The sequence below is a fragment of the Myodes glareolus genome, chromosome 10, assembly GCF_982192425.1.
Source record: "Myodes glareolus chromosome 10, mMyoGla1.1, whole genome shotgun sequence".
Lineage (NCBI taxonomy): Eukaryota > Metazoa > Chordata > Mammalia > Rodentia > Cricetidae > Myodes > Myodes glareolus.
In genome coordinates, this window is record NC_142035.1 from 75,316,032 (window position 1) to 75,329,411 (window position 13,380).

General features: G+C 36.6%; 1 protein-coding gene across 1 annotated transcript in view; it reads left to right on the plus strand.

The window, feature by feature from the left end:
• The window catches only part of Caprin1 (cell cycle associated protein 1), a 33,404-nt gene that overhangs the window by 5,210 nt on the left and 14,814 nt on the right, over positions 1-13,380 (plus strand). Inside the window, exons 3-7 of the mRNA XM_048443641.3 lie at positions 8,291-8,353; positions 8,462-8,548; positions 11,077-11,315; positions 11,401-11,483; positions 12,529-12,666. Coding sequence (XP_048299598.1) covers positions 8,291-8,353; positions 8,462-8,548; positions 11,077-11,315; positions 11,401-11,483; positions 12,529-12,666 — 610 coding nt within the window. The remainder of the gene's footprint in view (positions 1-8,290; positions 8,354-8,461; positions 8,549-11,076; positions 11,316-11,400; positions 11,484-12,528; positions 12,667-13,380) is intronic.

Genomic DNA, 13,380 nt, shown 5'->3' on the forward strand with positions numbered 1-13,380 from the left:
AAGCTTATTTTTTGAGATAGGGTCTTTAAGTAAACTCTGGTTGTCCTGGAATTTGCTGTTTAGATCAGACTGTCCTGGAGCTCAGAGAACCACCTGCCCCTGCTTCCTGAGTTCTGGGATTAAACCACCACACAAGGTTGTGAATTCGTCTTCCCAAGGGGAAAAGTTATCATGTGTAATTGGTTCTTAGCTCTGCTGGGTTCATCACCCCCCACCATGGTTTTTTTCTTGGGTGAGAACAGAATCATGAGTGTTGTTAAAATGATAGATTAAATGATAGATTACTTGGCCGAAGTATTATACTTCAGGATACTTATGTGAATAAGAATACATTTTGTGTTATATATAGATTAAGAATATAAATTGTGGAGCTGAGGCCAGTCTGGTCTACATATTGACTTCCAGGACAGCCAGAAGTATATGAGAGGCCCTATCTTGAAGAGGTGAAATTAAAAAAATATATAATTTGTTAAAGTTTAAGTAAAGAATTGTTAAATTTATTTTGAGGACTAGAAGATTAACACTGTCTCATCTCTTCAGATTAGTGAACTATCTACTTGGTAAAAGCATTTTGTCATGATTGATTGACTTTAATTTCATTACCATGTTGTTCCAGAACCTTAAACTTTTTTTTTAGAGCTTAAAGCCACCTTAGAATTGAAGCCAATTCATTTTATGGAAAAGCAAATAGAAACACTTTTATAGAATGATTCAAGTCTGAATGTGATTTAATATCATTAAATTCATTGAGATAGTTAGAATTCATAATGATGTTCAACCTAAGTAATTGTTTGTTAATTATCCTGCAGAACTAAATAAGCCCTTTTGCTTCAAATTCTTTAAAACATTTTAAAGTTTATTTTGTGTATATGAATGCTTTTCTAAATGTATTTAAATGTACCGTGTTTATATAGAACCTGCTGAGGAAATGGAATTACAGATGGTTGTGATGTGCCATGTGGGTGCTGGGAATGGAACCTTACCTTTCTCAAGTTAAGAGCAACAGGTGCTCTTAACAGTTGAACCACTTCTTCAATGCCTTCCCCCTTTTGAGACAGGATCGCACTGTCCTAGAACCTGCTCTCTAAATCAGGAACTTGCTACATAGACCAGGCTATCCTTAGAGATTCGCCTTCAACTCCCAAGTGCTTGGATTAAAGGTGTGCACCGCTGAGCTGGGCTGTTTATTTATGTGTCTGTCTTAATGTTGTCTCTGGCAGTTTTTGCAGCCAATATGAATTGTGCTGGGATTCTTTTTGTAGTTTAATGTTTATGCTTGAGTGTATTTGTGTGTTTGTGAATTGCTGTGTGGGTAATGGGAACCATATCTGAGTACTGTAAGAGGAGGAGGCTTTCTTAACTGCTGAGCCATTTCTCTAGTCCCTAGTTATTTTTTAAAGGCCAATATGCAGCTGGATGTAGTGGCACATGCCTTTAATACTAGGATTTTTGGGGCAGAGGCAGGGTTACATAGCATAGGCCTTGTCTCAGAAAACAAAATAATTTCAAAGATGAAAAGTATAGTATGCAAGAAAATAACTTCTTTGTTGTTAGATCTTAATTAATGTTACATTGCTGAGCTTTGTAAATTGTCCTTGTAATGGGGTGCTGAACATAACAATGTTGGGTATTGGGACATTGTTATAATTGAATCTAACCTCAAAAATTTTAAACTGAGTTTATTTGTGTGTATACATACATACAAATACATAGAGTATGTATACATACTCTAGAGCACACATGTCACAGTGTGCTTGTGGAGGTCAGAGAAAACTTTGGGGGATGGTTTTCTTTCCCTCTTGTAGACCCTGTGAATGGAACTCAGATCATCAGATTTGGTGGTATGTGCCTCTACTGACTCATTCATTTTGCCAGATCTTTGCAAATGATTTAATGTAGTCAAGGCTGGCCTCAAGTTTGCAATGTAGAAGGATGACCTTGAACTCTTGGCTCCTCCTGCTATCTCATCTCAAGTGCTAGAGATAACAGGTTGCCCAGTTGAAATTAAACTCTTAAAGTGTTTTTTAACTTGGTAGGCTCAGGTGTATATCTATATATTTGCCAGTCTCAATCTTGAAATGTTGTAAACCAGGAAAATTTGAGGAGCAGATACAACTCTTCGTCTTAGTTCTTAGATTCTGAGCTCCTAGTGTAGCATAGTGTATGTTCTCCACTACATAATGTGCATGCAGTTAAGGAGTGAGGAGTTACAAAAACAAAATTCAGCCCAGAATTACCTGGCTTCAGTTTGCATTCTCCCACTGGCTATGCCAGTGCTTTTTATAAAGCATGTGTAGAAAAGTATGGGAGAAAGAGACTTTCCTGGATAGCGTTAAAAATTCGTAATTCCTTGGGTAGGTGGGAGATTTAGATTATGGTTAAGAGCACTGACTGTTCTTCCAGAGGACCTAGGCTCAATTCCCAGCACCCATGTGGCAGATCACACCTGTTTGTAACGCTAGTTTCACGGGCTATGACACTCTCATACAAACTTGCAGGCAAAACATCAATGAATACAAAATAAAAATAAATCAATTTTTAAAAATTAACAATTCCTGAGGAAAGGGTAAGGTGTAATTGATTGTTCATCAGTTTGCTAAAGAATTCTGTTTCCCTTAGCTTTGTTACTTCGGACCTTTATATACTGCTCTAGGTTATTCATCTTAAGGTTTTGGTTGTTTTTTTGAGACAGGTTTTCTCTGTGTACACCTGACTGTCTTAGAACTCGCTCTGTAGACCAGGCTGGCCTCCTAGCTCACAGAGATCTGCTTGCCTCTCCCAAGAACTGGGATTAAAGGTGTGTGCCACCACTGCCCAGCCACCTGAAGTTTTTTTAAAGTTGGTGGTTGCCTTGTTGGAGGTAAAGATTATTAGTAAACCATTCTGCTGTTCTGCCCTTACACATAATATGTGCTAAATAGGATTGTTCACTTTGACTAAGTCATTACCTAGAAATGTTTGCATCATCACCAACAAAACCCTTACACTCTTTCTCTCTCTCTCGTTCTTTTTTGGTTTTTTGAGACGGTTTCTGTAACAACCCTAGCTGTCCTGGAACTAATTCTTGTAGACAAGGCTGGTCTTGAACTCACAGAGATCTGCCTGCACTCTGCCTCCTGAGTGCTGGGATTAGCACTGCCTGGCTCTTTCTTTTTTTAAAGTGACCTTGAATTTTTTTCAGGTGGGCAGAATTGATGAGTAGACAAGTAGAACAAATAGAAATTTCTGGTAGTGTAAGCAGGATTTTGTCAATAGTTGTAGTATAGAGGTCAGTTCTTGAATGTAGTTCCTTGAATGAGAACCATTGTGAATTGCTAGACAATGCATTCTTTAATGTATTCTTATTCCAACATAGAAATTTAAAAATTTGACACATGGTGGTGGTATGCGCCTTTATTTTTTTTGATTTTTTATTGAGCTCTACATTTTCCTCTGTTCCCCCCTTCCCTTTAATCCTCCCCAAACTCCCAATTTACTCAGGAGATCTTGTTTTTTTCTACTTCCTATGTAGATTAGATCTATGTAAGTCTCTCTTAGTGTCCTCATTGTTGTCTAAGTTCTCTGGGATTGTAGTTTGTAGGCTGTTTTTCTTTGCTTTATGTTTATAAACCACCTATGAGTGAGTACATGTGATAATTGACTTTCTGTGTCTGGGTTACTTCACTCGAAATAATGTTTTCTAGTTCCATCCATTTTCCTGCAAAATTCAAGCTGTTATTATTTTTTTCTGCTGTGTAGTATTCCATTGTGTAAACGTACCACATTTTCCTTATCCATTCTTCGGTCGAGGGGCATTTAGGATGTTTCCAGGTTCTGGCAATGACAAACTGTACACACCTTTAATCCCAGCATGAGGATGATCTTTGAGCCTGAGCCGACCTGCTACTGTGTTTTCCAGTTGTGCAGATTCCCCCTTTTGAATAACTTTGTTAAAGAAAGCAGCAAATAGTTCTAAGTATTAAAAAAAGAACCAACAAAATAACAACAAAAACCAAAACCTTGTGACCATTATATTTTTCAACTTTCAGCTTTTGACTTTTAGGTGGTGTACTGAGGATGGAACTCGACCTTTGACATACCAGGCAAAAGCACACTAAGTTTCAGTGTGCTTCATCTCTAGCCCAGCTTCAGATTTTGTAAGAGTGTGATCAAAGTAGATGGTGTTGGAACTCTGACTAAATTTTCTTTTTCTTACCAGGGTCAGTTGCTTCCATTTCTGCATGGACAGTGAGTAAGGGTTTTGCAGGATTATCTTTTTAAATTGTGAAATAAAACTTTTGTATATATAACCTGTTTGAAAAAAATAGAATGAGATTAGTTAACATCTAATAAATACCGAGAAATACCTTCCTCTTACACTCTTAATACTTTTTTGTTTAGGGCAGACTAATGCTACATGAACAGGCCTTCAGCATTTGAAGAGAACTGTTACAGATCTTCTGAGTTGTACGTGTTTTCTCCACTATTCTCTGAAAAACTGACAATTTTTGCTGCTTTTACGAATTTTATCAGCCACTAGTTCGCAGTGGAGAGTGTGTAGGAAGTAGCTGCCCATTGCTTAGACAGTTAGAGGTGGCATTTCTCTAGGTGATGACGCGGGGAATGGAAGCCTTAGTAACTTGAAATAGTATCTGGAGAACTCACTAATGAAGGGGAAGAGAAATTTTTACCTTTCTGTGTCTGGATTTATGGGTTTTAAAGTATTACTGGATTTATTTGACTTGGGAACATAAAATTTAGCTAGGTGCTTTATTTTTTATTTTAGGCTTCACTTTTATCTGCTTCAGGTTAGAGTCTTAGTTAAGAACAGGAGTTACCTGGTTTTCCCTGAGTAGCAAGCACAGTTTTTCAGGTGGTGTCTTTTCCTGAGGCTAGTTGCAGCTGAATAATTTCAGTATTTTTGGAGTTTCACATTTGGATTTCTTTGAAAATGCGTAATTAAAAATGGTTTCTTTGGCGTGGCTCAGCAGTTAAGAGCATGTGTTGCTCTTGCACAGAGGAACTGTGTTCAATTTCCAGTGTGCTTATGGTTACTTACGACCTACCATTTGTAATTCTGTTTTACTAGCTCCCAGCGTTCTGAGTCCCTCTTCTGACCTCACTGCACCAGGTATACATATGGTGCACATACCTACGTGCATATAAACACTCATACACATAAAACAGAAATTTAAAAAATTAAAGATGGTTTTTTTAGTGGGAATTGTTGGCTATAATAGTAATGTTTGGGAGTATATCTGTCACAGATACCCACCTTTCTGTATTCTTTTAAAAGCCTATGTCAGTGAAGGGACTTTGAAGGCAATACAGAACTCTGGGAAGGATGGAAACTTAAGATAAACTGCCGCTCCTCATAATCTCAGGTTGGGAAACGGAAGCAGTGGCAGAAATGAAATGTAGTGACCTAAATGATGGGCTGTTGAGGTACACATGATTTTTCTGGGATTTATTATGACAAGTTATTTTACTTCTATCTCAGAGTTAGAATTTCATGTAGTACTGCTGACTTTTGAAAGAATAAAGAAACTGGAGTTAGAATGGGCCAGAATAGCACTTGGTACAGTTATTTCTCTTAAAGTCTGGACCTTTGAATATAGTCATACTTCTACTGCATGGCTTCTCTTAAAAGATTTGTTATTTGGGAAATGCCCTGGTTTTTTTCTTTCTCGTATGGTACTATAAATGAAAAATTTTAATACATTTCGATATATGTAGTGTGTGTGTGTGTGTGTGTGTGTGTGTGTGTGTACACACACACATACTTTTTGAAGAAGAAACTCTAACTTGAATTGCACAATTGGTGTTTCAAGACATGAAGGACAGATTAGTGTTAATTAATATTATGATAGGATTTCTAATGAAGATACCTCTTTATGCTGTGAGTAGAGCTCCATTTTGCAGGGGAGAAAGTCTTCCAATGTTTTGTGCTTAGGATGAGTAGTTGTTTTTGTCACTCTGTTAGATGGCCATGTTCTGGAAGTAGGGAAGAACAAATCTGTCTACTGTCCTTTATCTTTCCCCCTTTGTTTCTTTTATGTTTTACTTGTTAGTGTAGCCAGTCCTGCTAAATTTATTAACCTAATTTATAATGTGGAATTTAAACCCAAATGCATAAATTTCTAGTTGAACTTAATTTGAATTGGAAGTAAGAAATAAGAGCAAAAGCTCATTTGTCTCTAGTTTGTTTGAAAGCTATCTTATCTTTAAGGTACCACTAACTGGTGGTGTTGGGCAGTGGAATAATCGCATCACTTTCCTTCACCAAAAGCTACTTAGCAATTTAACTTTACTAGTGTGGCAAACTGTTTGTTTTGTAAAATAACAGACTGTTGAGGCTTTCTGTCTAGTACAAGTTTTTGAATTCATTACTGACTTAAATCATACACCACTTTTAACTTCTGGGACTTTAGTTTCTGACTAAGATTTAATAGAAGCACCATTTTTCAGTAAAGGTGGTAATTCAATGTGAGTAAGCTTTCCGTGGTTATGGTGAAATACGTGAAAAAATCAAAGGAAGACAGGTTTACTTTGGTTCACAGTTTCAGTCTGTCTTCATCTGAATGAGGAACACAACCTGCTTTGGTAGTTGGAAAACAGAAAAGAGGAAGGGGCTGGGGACAAGACACTTGGCAAGTTTCTATTGCCTGTCAGGTTGTAAACCTATCAATAGACTAATTCATTGATGAGGACTAATTACTGCTCATCTAGTCACTTCCAAAAGTCTTGTCTCTGGATACTCCTGCTTTGGGACCAAGGTGTATGCTTTGGGGGAGGAATTTCAGATGCAAATCTTAACAAGTATTCAGACCATGAATGGATTTTTTTTTCTTACTCAGTGGTTGCTAGGATAGATTATAGTTGGTCTAGAAACTAAACGATTCAATTTTCTGAGTTGTTTATAGTTGAACCTTTAAGCAACTTGTTTCCACAAATTAAAATTTCTGGGCTCTACTGGACGTATTAACAAGGGAATTACTCTGTTTGACCTATATGGATCTCAAACTTAGCTACTATGTACAGAATCACAGAGAGCATGATAAAATGCAGATTGTTGGACCTCAACATGGAGGTTGGTACTAAGATTTTGTATTTCTAAAAGTTTCCCTGGCTGATGTTGCTGGTTTGAGGGTTTCACTTCAGGACTTACTGACTTAGAACAACAAAGTCTTTGCATTGTAGAGATTTGGTTGTATGTAGTAGTGGACAGAGTTCCTTTCTAGCTCATCTTCCCATGGTGATTCAATTCTATGTCCTAGCAGTGATTCTGTGTTATATATGCTGATATAGTAGTCCCAGGGGGTACTTTTATTTTAGAAAGTGTTAACATTTACAGAATAACCTATGTAATGCTAAGAAGAAACTATTACAGTGACTTCATTTGTTTTACTAAGAAATTTTTTTTTTTAATTTGGTAACTTGAGGAATTTGTGATTGGTTTCTTTATTTCTGTTTGCTTTTTATCCTCTAGTTTTTAACAGTAGAGTTTGACTTCCTGACTACTGTTTCATTGTCTGAGTCTTCTGTGAGGAGAGGAGTCTTTAAAGTAAAAGCCTGGGAAACCTTTTGGGTTTTCTTCTTTCTTTTTTTGTTTTCCAGATAGGGTCTCTTTATGTGACTCTGGCTGTCCTAGAACTGATTGTGTAGACCAGATGACCTCAGAGATCCACCTGCTTCCCAAGTGCTAGGATTAAAGACATGTGACACTGCCTGGCTAAGGTTTTCTCTTTACAAAAATTAAGATAATTTCAAGCCACAGGATTTTTGAAACCCTATTCAGTTGCATAGAAGCAGCTAAGTGGTTACAGTGTATCGACTAGGTGAAATGGTAGCTTTATGCTAATTAAGGTTAAATAGAACAAATACACTATTTTCCTGAATGAATTCACTTTATGCCATTTATTTACATGAATGCTTCGAAGGGTGGAAGGCTAGAAGCACAGAAGTGTAGCTTATATGTTCAGTATGTCCAGTTGGGTAGAAGAGTATCTTAACTACCATGATGCTCAGTCATGTCTGGCTTGTGACGTTTGTTTTTTAGTACTAAAATAAGCAGTATTTTGTGGGTTTACATTCTTTTATTTGATGTCTGTGATTCAGTTTATTTCTTACTTTGCTGTTAAACTTTAGCTAGATGAATATGTTACTGGATATATATATATATATATATTATGTATATAATATATTTCAGCTGGAAAATTAAGACAAAATTTGAAGTAGACATTGAATATCAATTAGGTTTTCTCATTTTGACATGGTTAAACTGATAAAATTTATTCCTTTTTTAATGCAGGGAAAACTTGATGATTATCAGGAACGAATGAACAAAGGGGAAAGGCTCAATCAAGATCAGCTGGTAAAGATGTTAATGTTTTACTTCAGTGAAGGTTCAGTGTTCATTATTTTAAAAGAAAATTTTATAGTTGGGTTCTACTGAAAATGAACTTTTTTTTTGTCATTTTAGGATGCTGTATCTAAGTACCAGGAAGTCACAAATAATTTGGAATTTGCAAAGGAATTACAGAGGAGTTTCATGGCACTAAGTCAGGATGTAAGTAAAAGATAATGTGTAAAATACTAAAGTTTCCACTAACTTCATTGTTTGGGGTTAGTCTCATCACTACTGTTAAGTTCTCTGCAAGCTGTGGAGATTGAATTCAATTATATCCTATATAATTGCCAATTCTGTATAACCGAGAACACTTCTTGAAAAGGACTGCATTAAAGATAAGATAAACATAATTATGTGAGATCTCAGCTAGTATAAAAGTATTTTTTCATAAATTCCTTTAATTTTTTTGTATACTATTTCACCAATGTTCTTAAGGAATGTGACAGACCGATATATACATTTACTGCTCTTAATCAACCCTTGATCCAACAGAAGGGCAGGTTTTCCCTAAATACATGTTACTGGCTGGCAATAATTGAATTTTTTGACTAGTACCTTTCTTTTGTGCCTATCTTAGTCACTGTTGTTTTGCTGTAAAGAGACACTATAATTAAGGCAACTTTCAGTTACAGTTGTTTAGTCCATTATTTCATGGCAGTACACAGGCAGACATGGTGCTGGAGAAGTATCTTGAGAGTTCTACATTTGGATTCATAGAGGGAGATAGAGAATTGGGTCTCGTTTGGGTTTTTGAAACCTCAAAGTCCATCCCAGTGACACTTCCTCCAGTTAGGTCACACCCCCTAATCCTTCTCAAATACTGCTGCTCCCTGATGATTAAGCATTCTAATGCGTGAACCTATGGGGGCCATTCTTACTCAAACCACCACAGAGCCTTTTTATAGAATATCAAAGATTGTGCAATCTGTAAACAATAAAAATGTATTTTGAGTTTGACTGAAAGTCCAAGACCTTGCAAGATATTGGCATCTGGTAAGACCTTTCTTAGAATTGTGTATCACAAGACAGAAGAGGGAGGAAGAGTGTGATTCTATTTCCACAGCCTTTTCCATAGCAACATTTACCAGTTCATCAAAGTGGTGCCCTTAGGACTTCTCAACACTTGAATTTAGACCTTTACATTTCCAGTACGTTAGTACAGGGCATGGCAGTTACACAGCAACCATAATAACCAAGTGAAAGATACTGGTACTTGTTTAGGTCAGAACTTTAAGCCCGATAAACCATTTTTTTCCTTTGACCTTTTCTTTTCTAAATACAGTTTATTTTAAAAAAGATGCTATGCAGTTAATCTACATATATACAACTATTAGACTCTTTTGTATTGACAGAGTAGCATTAACCCAGCTTTAATCTGTCTTTTCTTACTCACATCTTCACTACTTGAGCTTATATTTTATCACAATGATTATAAAAAAAATCTTTGGGCTAGGGGTCTGAGTTGGTAAAGTGAGGACCTGAGTTAGATCCCAAGAATCCATGTACAGGCTAGGCATAGTGGCACTTGCTTATAATCTTAGCACTAGGAAGTGAGGACAGTCAGATAGATCCCAGGGGCCAGCTATCCAGCCAACCTATCCTCCTAAGTGATATCAGGCTGGGGGAGACCTTGTCTTTAAAAAAAAATATGTGAATAGCATCTCAGAAAAGATGCCTGAGTTCTTCCTGTTCTAGGTGTATATATGTGTGTTTACACATGTGTACGTAAACACGCACATATGGGCGGTTATTTCTTTAAGGCGTCCCCTCACTACTTTCCTGTTTTCTGTTTCCAGCTACCTATGAGAGACCTTCCTCATTTAAACTGCTCCCAATATTGAAAACCTCATCCATTTCAGTAGACATTTTCACCTTGTAAGCTTACTTACCCATGCTAACTTAACATCTTATCACTTTTTATATATGTATACTGTGTGATTACTTTTCATTTATTGCTTTGATATTTATTTCTTCTGGTGCCATTATAAACTACCTTGTTATTTCAATTTTCATTATTCCTTCATTCTCTTTAAGTTATATTTTTTTATGAGTTATAAAATGTTTTATGGGTGTTTTGCTTGTATGTGTGTCTGTACCACATGTATGCAGTATCTTTGTAGACCAGAAGAGAGTTTAGATCCCCTGGAATTGGAGTGAGAGGTGGTTGTAATCTGCCCTGTGGGTTCTGGGAATTGAATCTGGGTCCCCTACAAGAACAGACAGTGCTCTTTGACCCCCCAAGACAACTCTGCAATCCCCTAATAATCTGTGTATATATGTCTATTTTGTTTTTTTCCTATGTCAGTTTATTCTAGTGAAGCTTGAGATGGTGGGAAAGTGTAAAGGAAAATAGTGCCATGACTCTTAAAAACTTTACCTTTCTCTTCTAAACTTTGTCCTCCTTTCAGCCTTTCAAGGGAAGGATGGGGGGACTGAGAAAAAAAATACTTCATACTTTACCTAATTTATCCTTTTTTTCTCTGTCAGTATTTTTTTTCTCAATTCATAAAGACTGAATTTTGTTTACTGTCTTTCAAATACTGAAACTTCTTTCTGATATCATCAATGATTGTTGATGATACAATACAGCAAGGAGGGATTGATAGATTTTTTGTTGGCTTGTTCTTGAAGTTAGTAGACGGTAATAAGTTGAAATTCTGATGTCTCACGTTAATGTTCTTTGGCAGATTCAGAAAACCATAAAGAAGACTGCACGTCGGGAGCAGCTTATGAGAGAAGAAGCAGAGCAGAAGCGCTTAAAAACTGTTCTTGAGTTACAGTACATACTGGATAAACTGGGAGATGACGAAGTCAGAACTGATCTGAAACAAGGTTTGAACGGAGTGCCAATATTGTCTGAAGAAGAACTGTCATTATTAGATGAATTCTACAAGTTAGTAGACCCCGAGCGGGACATGAGTTTAAGGTATGGTATCTGGTAATAGAATCTCAGAGATACTGCTATAATTGACAGTTGGATAGTAGTTAATGTAATTTTTGCTATTTACAAGGTTAAATGAGCAGTACGAACATGCCTCCATTCACTTGTGGGACTTGCTGGAAGGGAAAGAAAAGCCTGTATGTGGAACAACCTGTAAGTATTTCAGATAATTCTGATTTTGTAGCTAGAAATCTTTAAAATTTCTTTTCTATTTAATATTGAAGACATTTTTTTAGAGTATGAGTAGCAATTCAGATTTTGGTTTATTTTTTGCACTCTTTTTTTTAAAGCATGCCTCAGTGACATCCTTTATTTCTTGTATTTGACACCTTTCTTTGGGCAAGACGTGTGTAAATGGCTTTTCTTCTGCCATGAAATATTTCCCATAGAAGTTAACTTCCCATAGAAGTTAACTATGTTAGCTCTTGATTGATTATACGAGGAAAGTTCGGTAGTCTCACCCTCACGAGGACTAATTGTTATTTTATATCATGTAATTTTGTCATTTTTGTATTTTGATAACCCCTTCCATTAGGTTTTAAGATTAGTGTGCATTGGTTGTGGTGCCTTACACCTTTAATCCTAGCATTTAAGAGGTAGAGGCAGGTAGATTTCTGTGAGTTTAAGGCCAGCCTAAAAAGCCCTGGTTGTCTACAAAGCAAGTTCCAGGACAACCAGGGCTACATGAAACCTTGTCTTGAAATGCCGTCACCCAATAAATGATAAAAATAAGAGATTTATTTTTAATTATTTGTGTGAGTTTGTGTCTATATGAGTATGCTTGGGAGTGCAGTTTTCTGAGGTGGTTATAAGAGAGTGTCAGATCTCTTAGATTTGGCATTTAGATGTTTGTGAGCCAACTCCTGTTGAACATAGGTCCTCTGCAAGAGCAATAGGTAAGTCCTCTTAATCTCTGAGTCATTTCTTTCAGTGCCAAGAGCATGCCTAACACGGACAGCATGTGCAACAGAGATGCTTATTGAATGAACCAATAATCTTAGCTTTGTTCCTTCTTTACTTGCTTAGTAATAGTGTGAGTAGGTTCTATTTCCTTCCTACTATGCTGTAATTTATGTATTTGTGTGTTTTACTAACAGTTGATTAATTTTACTTCATTTTATAGACTATTAACTATTTCTTTTCAAATCTGTTATCAGACTGCAACATTGTAATCCATATTATGTCCTTTTTTTTTCAGATAAAGCACTAAAGGAAATTGTTGAGCGTGTTTTTCAGTCAAGTTACTTTGACAGCACTCACAGCCATCAGAATGGGCTGTGTGAGGAGGAAGAGGCAGCCTCAGCACCTACAGTGGAAGACCAGGTAGCTGAAACTGGTGAGTACTTGGGAAGATAGGAGCTCTAGTTTTGGTCCTGGCCTGCCTTTCCGTTTCCTTTGATAAGTGTGTGTGTTATTATATCTATATTTAAATTTTAAAATGCACTTGGAATGTGGCAAGATAAGTTAGTAATGTGTGAAGTATTCAGTGCCTATCATTTGTCTTATAGGCCTTGATCACATAACAACATAAAATATGATAATGTGAATTTTTTTTTTTTTAAGGTGGAAGGTGGAGAGAGAGTGTAGACTATGGTCCTGATCTGTAAACTTAACAGCAAGGGATTCTTTGCAGTTCCTGTTTAGTGTGACTACATATTCTGAATACCTTCATGGACATTCTTAAATTGATGAGTAAAATTGAATACAATTAGCTACTTCAAAATTTTGGGGCTGTTTTAAAACACGAGTTCAGAATTTGATTGCTTAAGATAAAAACTTACTTGAACACCAGCTATCTAAATTGGTGTAAGTTGCTAAATACTCTAGTTGCTATTTAGGTTGTGTAGGTAAGTGCTGTTAGGTCAAGCCATAAGGGGAAGACTACTTATTGGTGGAATATGGGTAGTGAGACAGATTTGTCTTTTGGTTTTTTGAGACAGGGTTTCTCTGTGTAGCTTTGACTGTCCTGGAAATCACTTTGTAGACCAGATTGGCTTGAATTTAGAGAGATCCGCCTTGCTCTGTCTCTTGAATGCTGGATTAAAAGTGT